This window comes from Babylonia areolata, chromosome 14, assembly GCF_041734735.1.
Source record: "Babylonia areolata isolate BAREFJ2019XMU chromosome 14, ASM4173473v1, whole genome shotgun sequence".
In the NCBI taxonomy this organism is placed as follows: domain Eukaryota; kingdom Metazoa; phylum Mollusca; class Gastropoda; order Neogastropoda; family Buccinidae; genus Babylonia; species Babylonia areolata.
The window spans coordinates 3,199,307-3,219,966 of record NC_134889.1 but is presented as its reverse complement, the minus strand read 5'-3'; the positions used below and the strand labels follow the sequence as shown (position 1 = coordinate 3,219,966).

General features: G+C 45.1%; 2 protein-coding genes across 2 annotated transcripts; both read left to right on the top strand.

Annotated features, from left to right (window-relative positions):
• The first annotated feature begins 926 nt into the window (after positions 1-926).
• LOC143289450 (uncharacterized) lies at positions 927-5,896 on the top strand. The gene is made up of 4 exons (XM_076598420.1): positions 927-1,401; positions 2,727-2,848; positions 4,367-4,429; positions 5,061-5,896. The coding sequence occupies exons 1-4, from the start codon at positions 956-958 to the stop codon at positions 5,510-5,512; spliced, it is 1,083 nt and encodes a 360-aa protein (XP_076454535.1). The 5' UTR covers positions 927-955; the 3' UTR covers positions 5,513-5,896.
• An 8,069-nt stretch (positions 5,897-13,965) lies between these two features.
• LOC143289449 (uncharacterized) lies at positions 13,966-18,972 on the top strand. The gene is made up of 5 exons (XM_076598418.1): positions 13,966-14,428; positions 16,358-16,479; positions 17,048-17,152; positions 17,559-17,621; positions 18,205-18,972. The coding sequence occupies exons 1-5, from the start codon at positions 14,052-14,054 to the stop codon at positions 18,654-18,656; spliced, it is 1,119 nt and encodes a 372-aa protein (XP_076454533.1). The 5' UTR covers positions 13,966-14,051; the 3' UTR covers positions 18,657-18,972.
• The last annotated feature ends 1,688 nt before the right edge of the window (positions 18,973-20,660 follow it).

The following is a 20,660-nucleotide window of genomic DNA, read 5'->3' as shown; positions in this document are numbered from 1 at the left end:
ATCATCATCACCACCATCATCATGACCAGCTGTCCGAAGCACTGAACCAAACGACTGAAGAGAAATACAGTACCTCCACTACATGTCAATTATACAAAATTATTGACGCTGGCCCTGTTCCCATGAAGCCCATGTTTGGCCAAGGTTACAACCTGGAAGTACAGGTATAAATCCACACACAGACACACAGACAGACACAGACAGACAGACACACACACAGATACACACAGGAATTCCTACATACCCCAGCTCCCACATTACACAGACACAGACACACAGACAGACAGACACACACACACACACAGATTCAGACAGACAGACACACAGAATCATACACACTGCATACAGACAGACTGACAGACACACACACACACACACACACATAACTCACAGACTGACAGACGCAGACACAGACACACACAGACACACACAAAACACAATATACAACTCCCAGAGTGCACACACACACACTCACACACACACACACACACACACAATTTCGTCTAAAAATCACAAATCTGGATAGACGTCAAGGAAAACAAGGAACACACACACTTTCATATGTTCTGCAGCGCCCACAATACCAACACACACGCACACACACCACACACACACCACACACACACACACTAACAAGACTCCACTGACACTCTCTGGACACGTGGTCACCACGTTAAACAGTCCAGTCCCTAATGAGGTGGAAAGGTGGGGTGTGGGTGGGGGCGGGGGCGGGCGGTGGGGTATCTCTGCTGATGACGCTGTGATGAGTTGGCCGCTTTCCATGATACGAAGGCTGCCATTGGCTAGAGATCATTTCTACCAATCAAAAGTTTTGTTTTAATCCGTGGTTCATTGGTCATGCCACATATCTACAAAAGAAAAAGCTCGAAACCTGAGTATTGAAACGAAGCGGCAGACCACTGAAACCATTGAACGTTTCTTCAGAAACCTGACCATGGAGTGGACTGTTGTGTCCTGTGTTCTGTTTGCCATCTTCCTCAGCATTAAAGCAGAGCCAGTGGTCACCAGTTCATCACCAGAGGACAAATCCCTACCTCCTGCCCTCGTCAACCAAGCTCTATCAGTCAGAGCGGAGGCACAGCTGACGTTGATGTGTTCCCAGGGGGGTGCTGGCAAGAAGAAGAAGAAGCGACCGAAGGCTATGTCCTGCAAGCTGCCTGGGCCTCTGAACGCCGGGGACTTGACACGTGAGAAGGAAGAACGCGAGGAAGAGGACCGCAAACTGAAGGAAGAGCTGGGTGAGTTCAAAGCCTGGGTGACAAAGGAACTGGACAAAGGACAGGAGGAGCCGACAGGAGGGGCACTGGCGAACAAAGAGATAACGGAGCTGAAGGAGGCCTTTGGGAAACTGCAAGACAGCGTCAAGCAAGCGGCACAACAGTGAGTACATTGGTGTTCTGTCATGCATTCATGTGAGCGCTTTCTCTCTCTCTCTCTTTCTCTCTGTCTGTGTCTCTGTCTTTCTTTCACTCTGTCTCTGTCTGTCTCTCTGTCTCTGTCCCTGTCTCTCTCTCATACACACATTCATGTGCACTTGGATGTTCACAATTTATGAACAACAGACAATGCCTCATATTGTGCTGCAATGTTTCTGCAGACATACGAATGTCATGAAATATTTGGGGGATAAAAGCTCTGGTCACACCAAATCATCACTTGATGGAGATGAACCAATTGGCTAGGTATAGCATCGTACCACCAACATACAGGTTATGGATTACGTTCAAGATCCTGTCTTTCTAAGCAGTATGTTGATCGGTCTGGGAAATAGAACCATTCCCAGCACACACTGCTCCAGAGAATGGCGTGCTGTCTGTGTGTGTGTCAATCTTATTGCTCATCCATGCGGTTTCTATTCTGTTCCTATGAAGTGGATGAACCAAGAATGAAGACAGGAAAAATCACACAGAGACAAACACATCCCAGTACCCAACAGTTCACTGCATGGTTGGGGTTTCTGCAGAAACGCCCAATGGTGAAAAAAAGTCTGCCATTTGATTAACAAATAGTAAAGAGTGGTAACTCTAAAAGAGTGGTAACTCTCTCCATTCACAAGGTACACAACTTCAAGTCAGTGCTGCTTACGCTACCGATTCAGCTAGCACACAGGTAAATAAAAGGTACATTGGAACAAACCCAGACGCTTCCTCAAAAAAGGAAGCGCTGGGCCTGTCCTTATATCGATCATTTGACATGTGCACACAGCAGCAAAGACAGAAGAAATATGTGCAAACACAAATAAGCTTTTATTCAGGAATGGCATAGCCTCTTTAATCCTGAACAAGCCACACAAAACACATAGACAATACAGAACAAACACATGTGTTGCCATATTTGTTAATTTCCAGTCTGCCATTTGGTTTCAATACTGTGGTTTGGAGCATTTCATGGATATGTGGCATGACCAGTGAACCATGGATGAAAAAACAAACCCCAACACTTTTCATTGGTAGAAATGATCTAGCCAATGGCAGCCTTGGTATCATGGAAAGCAGCCAACTCATCACATCACAACGTCATCAGCAGAAGTAACGCCCCCTTCTTCCTGTTTAGGGGACTATACAGTTTAACGTGGTGATCAGCAGAAGTAACCCCCCCCCCCTCCCTCCCCCTCTTCCTCCTGTTTAGGGACTATACAGTTTAACGTGGCCATCAGCCGAAGTACCCCCTCCCTCCTTTCTGACGTAAGAACTCTCACTGGACAGGAGCAGTGCTGTGGATGACCTGAAGCAGCAGATGTCGGACTTCCAAGCGGAACTGAAGAGCACCCAGCAACAGCTGCAAACCGCCCCTGGTCAGCTCAGCTCCCCGAATGCCAGTGGTGGTGGTGAGTTTGTACTGCAGAGGACGTGAACAGTAAGAAAAACAAAGTGGGTGGGTGGGGTAAGGGTCTTTTGTTAAAGTTACCATGATTCAAAAACCTTCTTGTAAGATAATGTCAGGGATGTTCAAAAATGGTTTTACAAGGTAATAACAATAATCATGATAATGAGATACATAGGAATGTTCAAAAATGGGTTTTTACAATATTTTACATGACAGAAATTTACATATTCTATGGATCTATCTATTTATTGTACTGTGTTGTGTTGTATTTATTGTATTACTCCTTAGCCACAATAACACTGAAACTCTGTGTGTGTGTGTGTGTGTGTGTGTGTGTGTGTGTGTAGCTCTGTGTTTGTGTGGTTTGCTTTTTTTGTTCCTGCAAGTGTATTTATTTTTTTTCCTATCAAAGTGGATTTTTCTACAGAAATTTGCCAGGACCAACCCTTTTGTTGCTGTGGGTTCTTTTACGTGCGCCAAGTGCGCGCTACACAAGGACCTAGGTTTAATGTCTCAACCCAGTTGACTAGACGACTAGACCACTCAAGGTCTGGTGGAAGTGGAGAAAATAACAGCGACTGTGGGATTCGAACCGGTGCGCTCGCTTCCTAGGCGGACGCGTTACCACTGAGCCCATACTCCACATCTCTCTATATATTCGTTTACTTAGGGTTTTTTTTTTTGTTTTTTGGTTTTAACTCTCTCCATACGAACGGCGAAAGAGACGACGTTAACAGCGTTTCACCCCAATTACCATCATCAAAATATTGCAAGCGGAAGCCTCTTACACTGAAGAGGTGAATGTTGACAAAGAATACCACAATTCTGACGACGGAAGCTAAAGGTTGGGTCACTCAGACACCCACTGGACATCCGAGGGGTCTGTGTAGAGGAGAAGAGAGGACTGGCCGTACTGAGTGAGTTAAAACAAAAGCTGACAGAGTGAGGTGTAGAACATTTTTGTTCAGGAATTCCACATAACCAGAAGCAACCACCTTGTACACAACAACGATATTTCCAAAGGTATAAAGCTGTTTAGCACAATAAAGACGATTTTCTTTTATTGTCTTGAATTATAAGGAATATAATAGACGGGCGCAATAGCCGAGCGGTTAAAGTGTTATCTGAGGATCCCGGGTTCGAATCACGGTGACGGCGCCTGGTGGGTAAAGGGTGGAGATTTTTACGATCTCCCAGGTCAACATATGTGCAGACCTGCTAGTGCCTGAACCCCCTTCGTGTGTATATGCAAGCAGAAGATCAAATACGCACGTTAAAGATCCTGTAATCCATGTCAGCGTTCGGTGGGTTATGGAAACAAGAACATACCCAGCATGCACACCCCCGAAAACGGAGTATGGCTGCCTACATGGCGGGGTAAAAACGGTCATACACGTAAAAGCCCACTCGTGTGCATACGAGTGAACGCTGCAGAAGAAGAAGAAGATCAGGAATATAATATTTTCTGGTTGATGTCTAGGGACCCAGTAGAAAGGCCATCATTTGTTGGTGATTGCAGGTTCCTTGTTCATCAGATGGGGGCATGGACAGTGTCCGAGCAGCACGTCCCTCGTGTATTCTGGTGAGTTGTGCTTGTACTTTGACCACCAGGACCCTTTTTTAACCCCCCACACACCCACCTTTCTCTCTCGCCATGAACTAAACAAACACACACACACAAGCATCCACGCATACACACCATGCACACAAACACGCGCTTATACCACTATACGCGCGCAGAAACACGTACTAAACACGCACACACACTCACTGTTAAGCACACACACGGTGCACTATTACTTCAAAGTTTCAGTTTCAGTAGCTCAAGGAGGCGTCACTGCGTTTGCACAAACCCATATACGCTACACCACATCTGCCAAGCAGATGCCTGACCAGCAGCGTAACCCAACGCGCTTAGTCAGGCCTTGAGGAAAAAAAAAGCCATAAAAAAGAACTACTACTACTAATAATAATATGTATAAGGCGCAAAAACTTGATGAAGTCAACTGTAAGTGTACAATATATATATATATATATATATATATATATATATATATATACATATACATATATATATAACTAAATAAAAAGTATATAATAATATAATAAAAAAAAAAGAAAAAAAAGGACAACAATGATGATAAATATACTTCACAGTGACAAAGAGGACCGGGACAGTGCCGTCAGTGCAGCTGATGTGATGTTGGTTACAGGAGTGGCCGGGGGGTCATGGTACAGATCTAGCGGGGGTGGCTCCAACTACCTGTGTCTGGGGATGACGCCAGAGACGGAAGACACACCTCTTTCGTTAGCTACCACCGGTCTGCACGGCGCAGAGTATCAGAATGTCCCAGGACGTGATGACCAGGACGTCGTGTGCTCCGTCTGCCGAGCTCCTCAGGCCACAACCCTCATGATCCCCGCCACCAGAACCTGTCCGTCTGGGTGGACAGCCCAGTACACGGGTTATCTCATGACTGGGTATTGGAACCACAGGGGCAGAACGGAATTTGTGTGTGTGGATGAGGGCAGAGAATTCCGTCAGGGTGGAGGGGCAAATAAGAATGGCGCCTTGTTTTATCCCTCTATCATTCACTGTGGCAGTCTCCCCTGCCCACCCTACGCGGCCAATAAAGTGGTGACATGTGTTGTCTGCTCCGTGTAGCTACACATGTCATGGATATTCCACTTTCAGATTTTTTTCTCTGTAATAATCCTTTGGGAAATATTGTAACCCTGTTTATTGTATCCTATTGTATCCCTCTGTTTCTCTGTCTCAGTCTCTAATTAAACATCAAAATTAGATCGATAATTATGTAGCTGAATGATGTGTGCCTGTTTATGCACAACAAAATGTTATTAATGTATTATTGACACCACTGTCTCAGTCTCTGTGTCTTTCTCTGTCTGTGTCTTTCTGTCTCTCTCTGTCGGTCACTGTCTCTCTCTTCCCCTCTCTCTTTCTCCAACACACTCTCTCTCCCTCCCTCTCTGATTTTTCCCTCTCTGTCTCCCTCTCCCTCTCTATCATTCTCTCTTCGTCTCTCTCTCCCTCTGTCTCCCTCTCCCTCCCTTTCTCTCCATCGTTCTCTCTTCTCTCTCTCTCTCTCGCCCTACCTCTCTCTCCATCATTCTCTCTCTCTCTCTCTCTCTATCCGCATCTGTCGCAGTCTCTATCTCTTTTTTTTCTCTTTCTTTCTGTCTCTGTCCGTCTATCAATATGTCTATCGCCCCCCCACCCCCCAACCCCTCCTCTCTCTCTGTATACCTCAACCACCGCTTTTACAAAAATCTCGATCTTTTATACATCCACCAAAATCAACGCAGTCATGTGGTCTTTCAATATTAAAACTCAGTAGTTATCAAAGTGACAGTGTTGCTTGTTGTTTTTTTTCTTTCTTACTTTTCTTTGATGTGGTGATCATGGAAAATAAAGTTTCACTTTATTCGTTTTGTGTTTTATGACTTCCTCCTCCTCCACCTAGTCCACATCATCATCATCAACATCATCAACATCATCAACAACATCGTTATCATCATCAACAACATCATTATCATCATCTCACTGTGTCTCTTTCCTTTACATACTCTCTTCTCTCTCTTTCTCAGTCTCTCTCTCTTTCTCCCTCTCACTTTTTCCCTGTTCCTCTGTCTGTCTCTCTTTTCTTTCTTTCCCTTCCTCTCTCCCCACCACTCTCTCTCTCTCCCTCTCTTTCCCCTTCTCTTTTTGTCTGTCTGTCTCGTTCAGTTCAGGTCATACATACATTGACTGATTGATTGATATGGATACTTATCCAGCGCCTATCCTCGGTCGGAGACCAAACTCTAAGCGCTTTACAAACACGGGGTCATTTACACAACAGGCTGCCCACCTGGGTAGAGCCGACTGACGGCTGCCATTGGGCGCTCATCATTCGTTTCCTGTGTCATTCAATCATATTTCAGGCACGCACACCTACACAATGAGACAAACATGTAACATTTTACGTGCATGACTTGTTTATTTACCCCACCATGTAGGCAGCCATACTCCGTTTTTTGGGGGGTGTATGCTGGGTATGTTCTTGTTTCCATACCCCACCAAACGCTGACATGGATTACAGGATCTTTAACGTGCGTATTTGATCTTCTGCGTGCGTATACACACGAAGGGGGTTCAGGCACTGGCAGGTCTGTACATATGTTGACGGGAAAAATCTCCACCCTTTATCCACCAGGCACCACCGAGATTCGAACCTGGGACCCTCAGATTGAAAGTCCAAGGCTTTAACCACTCGGCAATACAATACAATAGATTTGACAAGTTGCTGACTCTAATCAACACTTTGCCACTGAAGCTTTTTTTTTTCTTTTGTGTGTGTGTGTGTGTGTGTGTGTGTGTGTGATACTGTGGCGTGGTACAAAGTAAAAGAGCATGCGCAGAAGGGAATCCCCAGGATTTTTATTTATAGACCACGGGTCAGCTGCCTAAGTGCACTTTGTGTGTCATGAATACGAAGATAATTTAGCCTTCAAGGCAAACTGTAACCGCGGGTCCCTGCCCTGTCAAGGGTAACTTGCCTTCAGGCAAAATGATTTTTGTCTTGAATACGGCCCCCCAGAACAGCAGAGGAGGCAACTCCTGTCCCGACTATCTGGGCTAGAATCTGATTATAGTGGAGAGTGTCTTGCCCAAGTTATATCCCCACTCTCTCGGCCAAGAGGGTTTTAGGACGGTCAGTGTTGGGATGGTTCCAAAAAGCCAACTAGCCCCAAAGGCTGCAGCACTAAGAGCTGGTACAATATTACCTCCTGGTTTGAGAGTCAAAGTACTTCACAAAAGACTAAGCTGTAAATGATTTCCTATTGCATTGGAGAAACCATTGATCTAGTAATACAGCTCTCAGTTTGCTGTTAGCACACACACACACACACACACACACACACACACACACACACACACACACACACACACATATATATATATATATATATATATGTGTGTGTGTGTGTGTGTGTGTGTGTGTGTGTGTGTGTGTGTGTGTGTGTATTCCACTTTGCATAGATAAAGCGTTTTAACTTAGAGAGAAATTCTGACATATCAGTGAAACGTTCACCAGTTCCTAATTTCATCATTCATTCATGTTCAGTCATCATGTGCTTCAAAGATATTGCAGATATCTGTCACTTGTACCCAGTGAAACGTTCATAACGATATTTATTCATTTATTCCCTCGTGAGGGGGTGGTGGTGGTGGTGGTGGTGGTAGGGTATCAGTGATGAAATTACCATTCAGTTAGCGTTTGCACTGTGTGTCTGTGTGTGTGTGTGTGGGGGGGGGGGGGCTGAGGGGGGCACAGTGAGAGAAAGAGAGCGAGGAGGGGGTGATAGAGAGGGAGAAGGGGAGAGAAAGAGAGAGAGAGGCAGAGAGAGAGAGGGGGAGAGAGAGAGAGGGACAGGGAGAGAGGGAGAGAGACAGAGAGGGAGAGGGAGGGAGAGAGGGAGGGAGAGGGAGGGGGAGAGAGGGAGAGGGAAGGAGAGAGAGAAAGAGAGCGAGGAGAGGGTGATAGAGAGAGGGAGAAGGGGAGAGAAAGAGAGAGGCAGGGAGAGAGAGGGAGAGAGATAGGGACAGAGAGGGAGAGAGGGACAGATAGGGAGAGGGAGGGAGAGAGGGAGGGAGAGAGGGAGAGGGAAGGAGGGAGAGAGAGCGAGAGAGGGAGAGAGAGTCGGAGAGAGGGAGGTAGAGAGAGGGAGAGCGAAGGAGAGAGGGAGGGAGACAGAGAGAGAGAGAGGGAGGGACAGAGAAGGAGAGGGAGGGAGAGAGAGGGAGAGAGAGTGCTTAACAGAACTCTGCGGGGAAAAACACACAAAACATGGTGTCCAAGAACAGGGAGAGAACTCCAGATATCTTCAGAAAACGTGGCAGTCGTTCTCTCCCTTAGCACTGCAAAGTGTGAGTGAAGGAGCAGTGTGGGGGAGCAGACAGGCAGAAAACACCATTCAGGTTTTGCTCGCTGCTTTCTCGCCGTTGTACTCTCTGAGCTTACCGGGAGAGAGAGGGGGAGAGAGGTAGAGAGAAGGAGAGAGAGAGGGAGAGGGAGAGAGAGGGAGGAGGAGAAGGGGAGAGAGAGACAGCGAGAGAGAGAGAGAGAGGGAGAGAAGGGGGAGGGAGAAGAAGGCGAAAGAGAGAGAGAGGGAGGAGAGAGGGAGGAGAGAGAGAGAGAGGAGAGAGAGAGAGACAGAGACAGAGAGGCACTGAAAGACAGAGAAGGGAAGTGTGTGTGTGTGTGTGTGTGTGTGTGTGTGTGTGTGTGTGTGTGTGTGTGATTCTCTCTTACAGACACAAACACAGACACACACACACACACACACACAGAAAGATGGGAGAGAAAGAGACAAAGAGAAAGGGAGAGGAAGAAAGAAAGGCACAGAGATAGAGGGATAGAGGGGGAGAGAGTGAGGGAGAGAGTGGGAGAGAGAGAGGGAGAGAGAGAGAAGTGGAGAGAGGGGGAGAGAGTGGGAGAGAGTGAGGGAGAGAGAGTGGGAGAGAGAGAGGGAGAGAGAGAGAAGTGGAGAGAGGGGGAGAGAGAGTGAGAGGGAGAGAGAGGAGGGGGGTAGGACAGGGGGGGGGGAGACAGAGATAGACAACCAGAGAGACAGAAACAGATAGAGAGGGAGGGAGACAGAGACAGAGACTCAAACCGTTATGAAGAGAAAAAAAAAGATTGAGATAATCAGGGACAGAGACAGCGAGAGAGAGAGAGAGAGAGAGAGAGAGAGAGAGAGAGAGAGAGAGAGAGACAGACACGGAGAGAGAGAGACAGACACGGAGAGAGAGACAGAGAGAGAGAGAGAGACAGACACGGAGAGAGAGACAAAGACAGACGAACAGACAGACAGACTGATAAATTAACACACACACAGAGAGAGAGAGAGAGAGAGAGAGAGAGAGAGAGAGACAGACAGACAGACAGACAGACAGACAGAGACAGAGCATCATTTATGCTCTTACGTCATGACAAAATGTTTCCTACAAAGCTCACATGATCAAGCCCTGTTTTAATTCAATATGATTTGATTCAATCTAATTTTTTTAAAATTTTTATCTTATTTTATTTCATTTTATTTCGGTTCCAATGCCGAGCGACCTAGTGTCGTTGAAGAAACCTGGCAAGGGAACAAGGTATTTACCTCAGCCTCTGGCATCCTGGCTGCTCCAAATAGCTGTCAGACAAATTCCAGCAACACAGCAACAGCTTCAGGCGAAGTGCGACTTGTGCCAAGTGCCAAGTTGGCTCACAGTGGAAAGACTGAGAAGTAGGGAGGGGTGGGGGGGGGGGGGGGTGAGGGGGGGTGAGGGTAAGGGTGGCAAGACATCTACAGCGCTCTGTCTGTTATGTCAGCAAATCGGACTGGGTGGCAGTTTTTTTTTTCCATTGACTTTTCTCTCTCACAACTTCTATCTGTCTGTCTGTCTCTCGATCGCTCTCTTTGCATGAAACAACAACGCCAAAACCTTTCCCCAAATTTACCAGTCCTATATACTGTCTAACGAAAACTTAGAAGAATAAAGTCTTGGGAATAATAATCTACTACACTAAATTCTAATCCAAAAATTTTGCTTAAAAACCGTTTCAGTTTCGAATAACGTATTTCAAAAAAAAACTTACATGCAAGTTTGTCACGCTCTATATGAGAGCGGACTAGAAACCCCCACCCAGCCCAGCACTAACACCCAGACAGTCACGCTCTATATGAGAGCGGACTAGAAACCCCCACCCAGCCCAGCACTAACACCCAGACAGTCACGCTCTATATGAGAGCGGACTAGAAACCCCCACCCAGCCCAGCACCAACACCCAGACAGTCACGCTCTATATGAGAGCGGACTAGAAACCCCCACCCAGCCCAGCACGAACACCCAGGCAGTCACGCTCTATATGAGAGTGGACTAGAAACCCCCACCCAGCCCAGCACCAACACCCAGGCAGTCACGCTCTGTATGAGAGCGGACTAGAAACCCCCACCCAGCCCAGCACCAACACCCAGGCAGTCACGCTCTATATGAGAGCGGACTAGAAACCCCCACCCAGCCCAGCACCAACACCCAGGCAGTCACGCTCTATATGAGAGCGGACTAGAAACCCCCACCCAGCCCAGCACCAACACCCAGGCAGTCACGCTCTGTATGAGAGCGGACTAGAAACCCCCACCCAGCCCAGCACCAACACCCAGGCAGTCACGCTCTATATGAGAGCGGACTAGAAACCCCCACCCAGCCCAGCACCAACACCCAGGACAGTCACGCTCTATATGAGAGCGGACTAGAAACCCCCACCCAGCCCAGCACCAACACCCAGACAGTCACGCTCTATATGAGAGCGGACTAGAAACCCCCACCCAGCCCAGCACCAACACCCAGACAGTCACGCTCTATATGAGAGCGGACAAGAAACCCCCACCCAGCAAAAGATTTAACGAAACTGAAACAGCATTATAAAATATCACTGTAAAATTCCGTTTGACAGCTCCCTATCCTTCACATTAATTAGTGAACACATTTTCTGGAAGAAAACCATGTACAAAGAAACGTGGAGGAAGAATTGGGGGAAAGCTACAATTAGGAAGTTATCAATAATTTAACCTTGTGAAGGTAACACAAATATAAACATTGTTACAATGACAATAAAGGGGTTCACAAGGAAACGTTAGTGGCTGAAATACTTTAAGCATACCTAATAAAACCCAGCAACCATTATTTTTAAAAGTTATGTTTAAAATATTATCACAACAGAGGAAAATACAAGCCTGACTTCAGCATTAACCCTCAAATCCTAATAAACAAAATCAAACATCTCGCATCTGAACAGAACATGACAAACGAACAAAGAAGCAGCACGTGTAACAGACAACTGACAAGTACAAACTGCAACAGATAGGTTCAACGATGCAACAGCGAACTCACCTGCCAACCGGGTACCACTACCCTGATGCTGGGAATAAAAAAAACGAGACACGCCCAGCAGGGCACTCCCTCTGAGCTGGAGCACACAGAATACAGAAAACCTGGCCACCCGGAGGAAAGGCCATTCTCACTTGAGGGTACCAACTGGGCAAAAAGCCCCAAACCCAAACAGACACGACCTTCCTCCAAGAAGGCCGCGGGCGCAAAGCTTTGAGAAGTGTCACGGACAGAACAGAAAGGCTTGAACCTCTGTTCAGCAGTGACAGGAACGCAACACATGACTCCACGAGTGCACGTGAAAAACGTACAACCGGGAGTCACACATAAAAAAAAAAAAAAAAAAAAAAAAAAAAAGCTGGGGAGAGCAGTGGGGAAGGGCATGTACAAAACAGAACTTCACACGTGATTGTCATGAGTTGTGACAAAGTTAATTGTTTATCATTCATTTTTCAATCTAATCCAGACAATATGCTTCTAGTCCTACATTCTGCAGTTCAGTGAGCAATGATTTGCATAAAACCACTGACAAGCATCCACAAAATATAGCTCTTGATTATCAACAAATTAATATCTCTGGTAGATTCACTGTTAACAAGCAAACATCCTTCTTCTCAAGTTTAGACTTGATAAGAAAACAATCTTTTCGTGATATCTGATTGTAATGCGGCTCTGTCTTCTCTATCAGATATGTTCATTGTTTTCCATGACTGACATTCACATACAACAAACATTCCCTTTACAACCTTGACCTTAATTAAGTAAATCAAATTTGACATATTCTGGGGGGTTGGTTATGAAATCAATGTTCATAAAATGTTTTACATGAATCGAACTTTGAAAAAAAAAAAAAGATAATGAAAATTCATGATTTCCCTAAATCTTTCAAAGTTAACAACACATCTATTGATGATTATTCAATAGTAATGAAGAAATTATATAATATCCCTGCCCTCTCTCTCTCTCTCTCTCTCTCTTTCGCACTATGAGAGAAAATAGGGGAAAATAGGAAAAATCATATTTGTTATGCCCCCACTTGCTAATTTAGTTGACCAGTTCCTTAGCAAACGTAATGACAACACATTTTACGAAGTACTTTTCACTGAATTCACAAAAGCTTTCGAAGTTATTGACACCACGCATGCATTGAATACGAAGATATTCAACCTTCGTATTAATTCACTCAGTACGGCCAGTCCTCTCTTCTCCTCTACACAGACCCCTCGGATGTCCAGTGGGTGTCTGAATGACCCAACCTTTAGCTTCCGTCGTCAGAATTGTGGTAGTCTTTGTCAACATTCACGTCTTCAGTAAAAGATCCTTCCGCTTGCAATATTTTGATGATGGTAATTGGGGTGAAACGCTGTTAACGTCGTCTCTTTCGCCGTTCGTATGGAAAGGGTTAAACTGTACCCGCGTGTCCTTACCATGTCAAAGGTGACTTGCCTGAGGGCAAGATGAATTTTGCCTGGAATACCAACCCTGCAGTACCGGATTTCACACTCTGCTTCCCGTCTCGCCTCCAGCACATGGACGTATCTATAGTTGGAATAAACTGCACTCTGTCACACACACACACACACACACACACACACACACAACAACAACAACAACAACAATACAACAACACCAACAAAAAACAAAACAAAAACAACTCACATACAACCACAAATATGCACAATCTAATACACACACACACACACACACACACACACACACACACACACAGAGGAAGAAGAAGAACAACAACAACAACAAAACCAACATCATCAACAACAACAAAAAACAAAACAAAAACAACTCACATACAACCACACATGTGTACATGCACAGATGCATGCAAACGCATCCACAGCCATGCAAAGCCACACACACACACACACACACACACACACATGTGCGCGCGCTGAGAGTTAAAGGTCTGGTTAACACATCAATGACGTTTTCTTGCTTCCCCCCCCCCCCCCCGCCCCTGAAATGTCAGTATGTATGGAGTGCTCACCATCTTGGTGTCAGTCCAAAAATCTGTTCCCCACATTCACCCCGGCATCAGGACGGGAGATGTTCGCTTGGCACTATGTTTTCCAGGATGTAACAAAGGCTCTCATTGGCTGGATGTCGTCATTTCCTCCTGGCTCAAGGGTAACGGTACACAAGATAAAAGGTCTAAACCAGAGTGAGACCCAACAGTCTGAAATACAGCACCAACAACGTGCAGACATTTTCCACTAGTTGGTTTTATTTTGTGTGCCGAAGTTGTGCCATGGAGTGGAGTGCTCTGTCCTGTCTTTTGTTCGCCATATTTCTCAGCGTTGAAGCACAGTCAGCAGTCAGTTTACCGCAACGAGTGAAGAAAAAGTTCAGCGACTTGAAAGAACTGCTCCAAGAGGGAGATTCACAGTTAAAGGAGCGGATAGAAGAGGGTTTGGAACATGTGAAGGAACAACGAAAGGAAGGGGATAGGAGACTGAAGGAAGAGCTGGATGAAGACGTAGAGTGGCTGAAAGAGAGACAGGACAAAAGACAACGTCAGACAGAGGATGAGGTGGCAGAAGGAGAGGCAAAGATGAACAAAGAGATAACAGAGCTGAAGGAAGAGTTTGGGAAACTGCGAGACAGCATCAAGCAATGGACACAACCGTGAGTGCATTGATGTTCTGTTACACAGGCACATGCGTGCAACCACGCACGCACACACACACACACACACACACACACACACCCTCTCTCTCTTACTCTCATGCACTCATACACGCATACATGTGCACTTAGATATTCACAATACATGTACGTTTATATGTATTTGACTGTGCTTTCATATCTGTGAAACTACATGTTTGGTGCATATCTGTTATGCATGTGTGGGTGTATGTGTGAATGTGTGTCTTCATGTTTTACATTTATTTGCTTATTTATTATCATTGTTGTCTTATTTATTTATTTTTTAAAAATTATTACTACTACCTTTTTTATATTATAATTATTTATTTATTTATTTATGTAAGCTTATCTATTATTTATTCACCTTTTTTTCTTTTTCTTTTCAAGGCCTGACTAAGCGCATTAGGCTATGCTGCTGGTCAGGCATCTGCTTGGCAGATGTGGTGTAGCGTATATGGATTTGTCTGAACGCAGTGACGCCTCCTTGAGCTACTGAAACTGAAACTGAAATTAATGAGTTATAATTGTGCTGATGTTGTGCTGCAATGTTTCTGCAGACATACCCATGTCACAAGAATTAGGGGGAAAGGCCCAGGACACATTTAATCATCACTTCTTAGAGATAACCAGGTCAGTGATTACCTCTCAGCAGTGTTTGGTGAGTGAGGGAAGCAGAGTTTACAGGTTTAGGTCATCACGCATGTTGTACAGCCCCCCTAGCCCTCTTCACACAGAATATCAACACATGTTGTATAGCCCCCTAGCCCTCTTCACACAGAAAATCAACACACATACTGTATAGCCCCCTAGCCCTCTTCACACAGAAAATCAACACACATACTGTATAGCCCCCTAGCCCTCTTCACACAGAAAATCAACACACATACTGTATAGCCCCCTAGCCCTCTTCACACAGAAAATCAACACATGCTGTATAGCCCCCTAGCCCTCTTCACACAGAAAATCAACACACATGTTGTATAGCCCCCTAGCCCTCTTCACACAGAAAATCAACACACATACTGTATAGCCCCCTAGCCCTCTTCACACAGAAAATCAACACACATGTTGTATAGCCCCCTAGCCCTCTTCACACAGAAAATCAACACACATACTGTATAGCCCCCTAGCCCTCTTCACACAGAAAATCAGCACTCATACTGTATAGCCCCTAGCCCTCTTCACACAGAAAATCAGCACTCATACTGTATAGCCCCCTAGCCCTTTTCACACAGAAAATCAACACACATGCTGTATAGCCCCCTAGCCCTCTTCACACAGAAAATCAGCACACATACTGTATAGCCCCTAGCCCTCTTCACACAGACTTCGGACACCTATGCTAACGATCCTGCGACACGTACCTTGGTGACTAACTATGTAAAGATAAAACACGCCACTTTGTAACGCCTGGAACACGGGATGTGGCTGCCTACCTAGTGAAGTCCATATCAGCCATTCAAGTAAAGGACCACTCGTAGACACAGGTGTGCACGGGAGTCACAATGCACACACCCAGAAGACGAACAGATAGGAGTGATAGCCGAGTGGTTACTGCGTTAGTCTTCTAGCAGATCTGTCCATGGGTCCATGGTTCGAACCTTGGCAGGGTCAAGTGCATCAGACGTGGGATTTCTTGCTTTAAAATATTTTTTATTCAATAAGCAGAGGATCAGGCGGGCCTGCTTGCGTTAAAGATCCTGTATTTCGTATTAATATTTTGATCGGTCTGGGAAACGAGATCATTCCCACCATCATACACAGCTCCAGAGAATGAAGTACTGTGTCTGTGCGTCTGTGTTACCGCTCGTGCATTTGATTTATGATTGCTATGAACTACACGAACCAAGAATGAAGACAGGACAGAACACAGGGACATGTTGTGACGTAAGAACTCTCACTGGACAGGAGCAGTGCTGTGGATGACCTGAGGCAGCAGATGTCGGACTTCCAAGCGGAACTGAAGAGCACCAAGCAACAGCTGCAGACAGTCCAGGAAGAGATCCGCTTCCTGAAGGCCAGTGATGTTGGTGAGTAGGAACTGTAGGTATTGTAGAAGATGTGAACAGTAGCCAAACATAAAAGGAGTGGGTGGGGGTGATAGTCTTGAATAACTTTTTAACTCTCTCCATATGAACAGCGAAAGAGACGACGTTAACAGTGTTTCACCCCAATTACCACCATCAAAATATTGCAAGTGGAAGGCTCTTATACTGAAGAGGTGAATGTTGACAAAGAATACCACAAATCTGACGACGGAAGCTAAAGGTTGGGTCACTGAGACAGCCACTGGATATCCGAGGGGTCTGTGTAGAGGAGAAGAGACGACTGGCCGTACTGAGTGAGTTAAGACTTTCAACAACAACAAAAAAGTTGGGATTTTCGTATGTTTTATAACAGTATCATACATGAACGATAATTTCCATTTGTACATCTGCCAAGATATCTACCTACATGTGCATATTTCTATGTATCTAGGTATCAGTCCATTTCATCTCTATATATTTCCACACTCTACAAGATGTACGTTAAACAGAGCAACACTCTGGCAGAGAATTTTCGGTTTTGAATTAACTTTGTTTCATGTTATAATTCCAGATAAGGAGGAACGACTTAATTCCACGCAAGCTGGCCTCAAGACTACCCAGGAGAAGCTGCAGACTACCCAGGATCAGATCGGCTCCCTGAAGGCCAGTGATGATGGTGAGTAGGTACCGCAGAAGACGTGAACAGTATGAGAGAGTCCTGCTTTATAAAAGACAACTTTCTTGAATTAAGATGATGAAAGCGATTGAAAACAAAACATTGTTTTGTAACAGCTTACATAAAAGAAATATTCGTTTTCTTGTTCTCTTTTCAAGCTGTGTGTTTTAAACAGAAGCCAACAGAGTGGAGTTTTGATAGCACTTTTTCTTTTAGGAATTCTGGATAATTAGTAGCAGCCATCATGTAGAAAACAACTCTCAGTTCGAAATATATGAAACAGAAAACTGTTCGACACAGAAAAGGCAACTTTTTGATTAATTTCCTTTTAAAGTATAGAATGGAATATTTTCTGGTTGATATCTAGGGACCCAGTAGAAAGGCCATCATTTGTTGGTGATTGCAGGTTCCTTGTTCATCAGATGGGGGCATGGACAGTGTCCGAGCAGCACGTCCCTCGTGTATTCTGGTCAGTTGTGCTTGTACTTTGACCACCAGGCCCCGTTCTCTCTTTTGCTGTCTCTCTGTCGCCACAAACTAAAAATAACCAGGTATAGGCGCGCGCGCACACATGTACATACACGCACACGTACATATATACACGCGCATGCGCAAACGTACACATATATATATATACGTATATACACGTGTATGCGTGTGTCTGATATTAGACGAAAAATAACACGCGCACGCACGTATGTAAGCATGCTGGTGCGCGCGCACACGGGCAATTGTGTGTGTTTGCACATGTATACATGTATGCGTGTCTATTTTCACGTCAGTGTAAAGGTGGTAAACGTGAGAACGAACGGAGGAGGAAGATCTCAGAGAGAGAGAGAGATGGAGGGGGAGGGGGTGGGGTGGGGGGACAGATAGACACAAAAAGCGGACAAGGACAGACAGGGCAGACGGAGACAGGGAGAGAGAGACAGACACAGAGAGAGAGAGATTATGTGTGAGTGAAGTTGACCCAGCCAGTTCACCATCTGCTCACAGTGACAAAGAGGACCGGGACAGTGCCGTCAATGCAGCTGATGTGATGTTGGTTACAGGAGTGGCCGGGGGGTCAGGGTACGGTAAACCTGGGGGTGGCTCCAACTACCTATGTCTGGTGATGACGCCCCAGGTGGACAACACAACTCTTCCATCAGCTCCCTCCTATCTGTACGGTGCAGAGTATCAGGATGTCCCAGGACGTGACAACCAGGACGTCGTGTGCTCCGTCTGCCGAGCTCCTCAGGCCACAACCCTTATGATTCCCGCCACCAGAACCTGTCCTTCTGGGTGGACAGCCCAGTACAGGGGTCATATCATGGCTACGAATCAGAACCACAGGGGCAGAACGGAATTTGTTTGTGTGGACGAGGGCAGAGAATACCGCCAGGGTGGTGAAGCAGACAGGGACGGCGCCTTGTTTTATCCTGTGCTCACTATATGTATTAGTCTCCCATGCCCACCTTTCGCAGAAAAAAAAGTGCTGACATGTGTTGTCTGCTCTGTGTAGCGTGGGACAGGACATGTCATGGATATTCCACTTTCAGATTCTTTTTTCTATAATAATCCTGTAGGAAATACTGTAACCCCGCCCACCTCGTCTTTGTCTCTCTTTCTCTGTCTCTCTCTTAGTCTCTAATCAAGCAGTTAGCAATTTACTGATACAGAGCTTTCAAAGTTAGAAGAACAGTATGTAGTTGAATGGTTTATGCCTGTTTACGCATAACAAATGTTAAGTTATTATCAATTCCCCTGTATTGCCTGTTTACATAATCCCTTCATGACGGGCCATGGCCAATATTGAATAAAATATCCATATATCATTATATGTATCCGTATCTGTCTGTCTTTCTGTCTGTTGGTCTCTCTCCCTCCCTCTCTCACACACTCTCTCTCCATCCCTCTGTTTTTCTCTGTTTCTCTCTCCCTCATTCTCTCTCTCCCTCCCTCTCTTTCTTCATCTCTCTATCACTTTCCGTATCTGTCTGTCTCTCTGTCAGTCTCTTTCTCTGCCTCTCTGATTTGACTGTTTTGATGTAGAATGTCGCAGCAGTAAAAGAAATGTTGGTATACTTCTTAACAAATTTAGACGTACTTTGAATGTCAACGATGGTTCATTTCTTCCGAAAGGCCAGGCGGGAATTTAAGTATCTGCAAAAGAGAAAGCGAAAACTGTTCAACACCTCTTTGCAGTCAGAATTAGTTGCTTCGATTAAAAGATTTCTGCAGAAAAAAAATCGAAATATTTCATTAAAACGAAAGCAGCCTGTTAACAATATTAGTGAGGATGTTTTGTTTGAACATTTTGTGACTCTTCTTACAAAAGATGTTGATTCTGACAGTACTTCAGTAGGCATAGGAGGAAGAGGTAGAGGAAGAGTATTCGAATCGCCCAATTTCAACAGAGGAAATAATGTTTGCTGTACATAAAATAACAAGAAAGGCAATGTTCTCAAAACTCACTTGTTATGTGCACTTAAAGAAAAAAAAAGAAAATGAAAAAAGCAAAGAAAAAATAAATGTCAAAAAGACACTGATGTGACCTTGACCTTATAATCTAAATTTAGCATTGATTTTCTGGCCAAAACAAATGATAGCATGGTATACCATGTCCAATGAAAACTGAATGAAAAACAACAACAAAGTTTCGTCATCATCCTTCTTATGTGTTAGACTGTCACACTTATGCTCAAGTTCTTCTTCTTCTTCTTCTTCTTTCCGTTACACGACCAACATCGACTTGCCGATGACTCTGTCGTGGTTCATGCATGCTGGGTATTTTCGTGTCTCCATAACCCACCGATCACTGATATGGTTTACAGGATCTTTAACGTGCGTATTTGATCTTCTGCGTGCTTATACGCACGAAGGGGGTTCAGGCACTAGTAGGTCTGCACATATGTTGACCTGGGAGATCGGAAAAATCTCCACCCTTTACCCACCAGGCGCCGTTACCGTGATTCGAACCCGGGACCCTCAGATTGAAAGTCCAATGCTTTAACCACTCGGCTATTGCGCCCGTCAAGTTCACTGTACTTGGAAGCAGACGAACGAAGGTGGATCATGTCTGTTCACGTTTGATAGGAAGTATCGCCTGAACGTTGTGCGCCGTCCTTCTGAAACATCGTCTGCTACGAATCCACATATTTACTGTCGGCCATTAATTGCTGACCATGTGACAGTCTACTTACAAAAGCCAGTGACTGACACCACGTCTGTTCAAACTTTTCACAGCACTAAATCTTTGGCATGAATACCCCCCCCCCCCCCCCCCCCCCCAAAAAAAAAAAAAAAAAAAAATCACTTCTCATTGTAGGAATCCGTGAACATGCACGCTCGTTTTCAAAAACTACGAATTTATCTCTCTGATGTTTGCATTGAAACCGGAAATTATATAGGGGCGATTATTATGGAAACGATTTTTTATGCCCATGTGCGCTGTGACGTGAGTAACTGAAAGTCCGTTTTGGAATTAAATTGATTTTATTTTTCTCGTTCAGGAACATCACATGCA

What these genes read in the sequence shown, in the direction of transcription:
- LOC143289450 (XM_076598420.1), top strand. Translation starts at nt 956, where the DNA reads ATGGAGTGGACTGTTGTGTCCTGTGTTCTGTTTGCCATCTTCCTCAGC. An exon ending in GTCAAGCAAGCGGCACAACA is followed by an intron (nt 1,402 to 2,726) that starts GTGAGTACATTG and finishes CTCACTGGACAG; the next exon opens with GAGCAGTGCTGTGGATGACC. An exon ending in CACGTCCCTCGTGTATTCTG is followed by an intron (nt 4,430 to 5,060) that starts GTGAGTTGTGCT and finishes TGTTGGTTACAG; the next exon opens with GAGTGGCCGGGGGGTCATGG.
- LOC143289449 (XM_076598418.1), top strand. Translation starts at nt 14,052, where the DNA reads ATGGAGTGGAGTGCTCTGTCCTGTCTTTTGTTCGCCATATTTCTCAGC. An exon ending in CCTGAAGGCCAGTGATGATG is followed by an intron (nt 17,153 to 17,558) that starts GTGAGTAGGTAC and finishes TGGTGATTGCAG; the next exon opens with GTTCCTTGTTCATCAGATGG. An exon ending in CACGTCCCTCGTGTATTCTG is followed by an intron (nt 17,622 to 18,204) that starts GTCAGTTGTGCT and finishes TGTTGGTTACAG; the next exon opens with GAGTGGCCGGGGGGTCAGGG.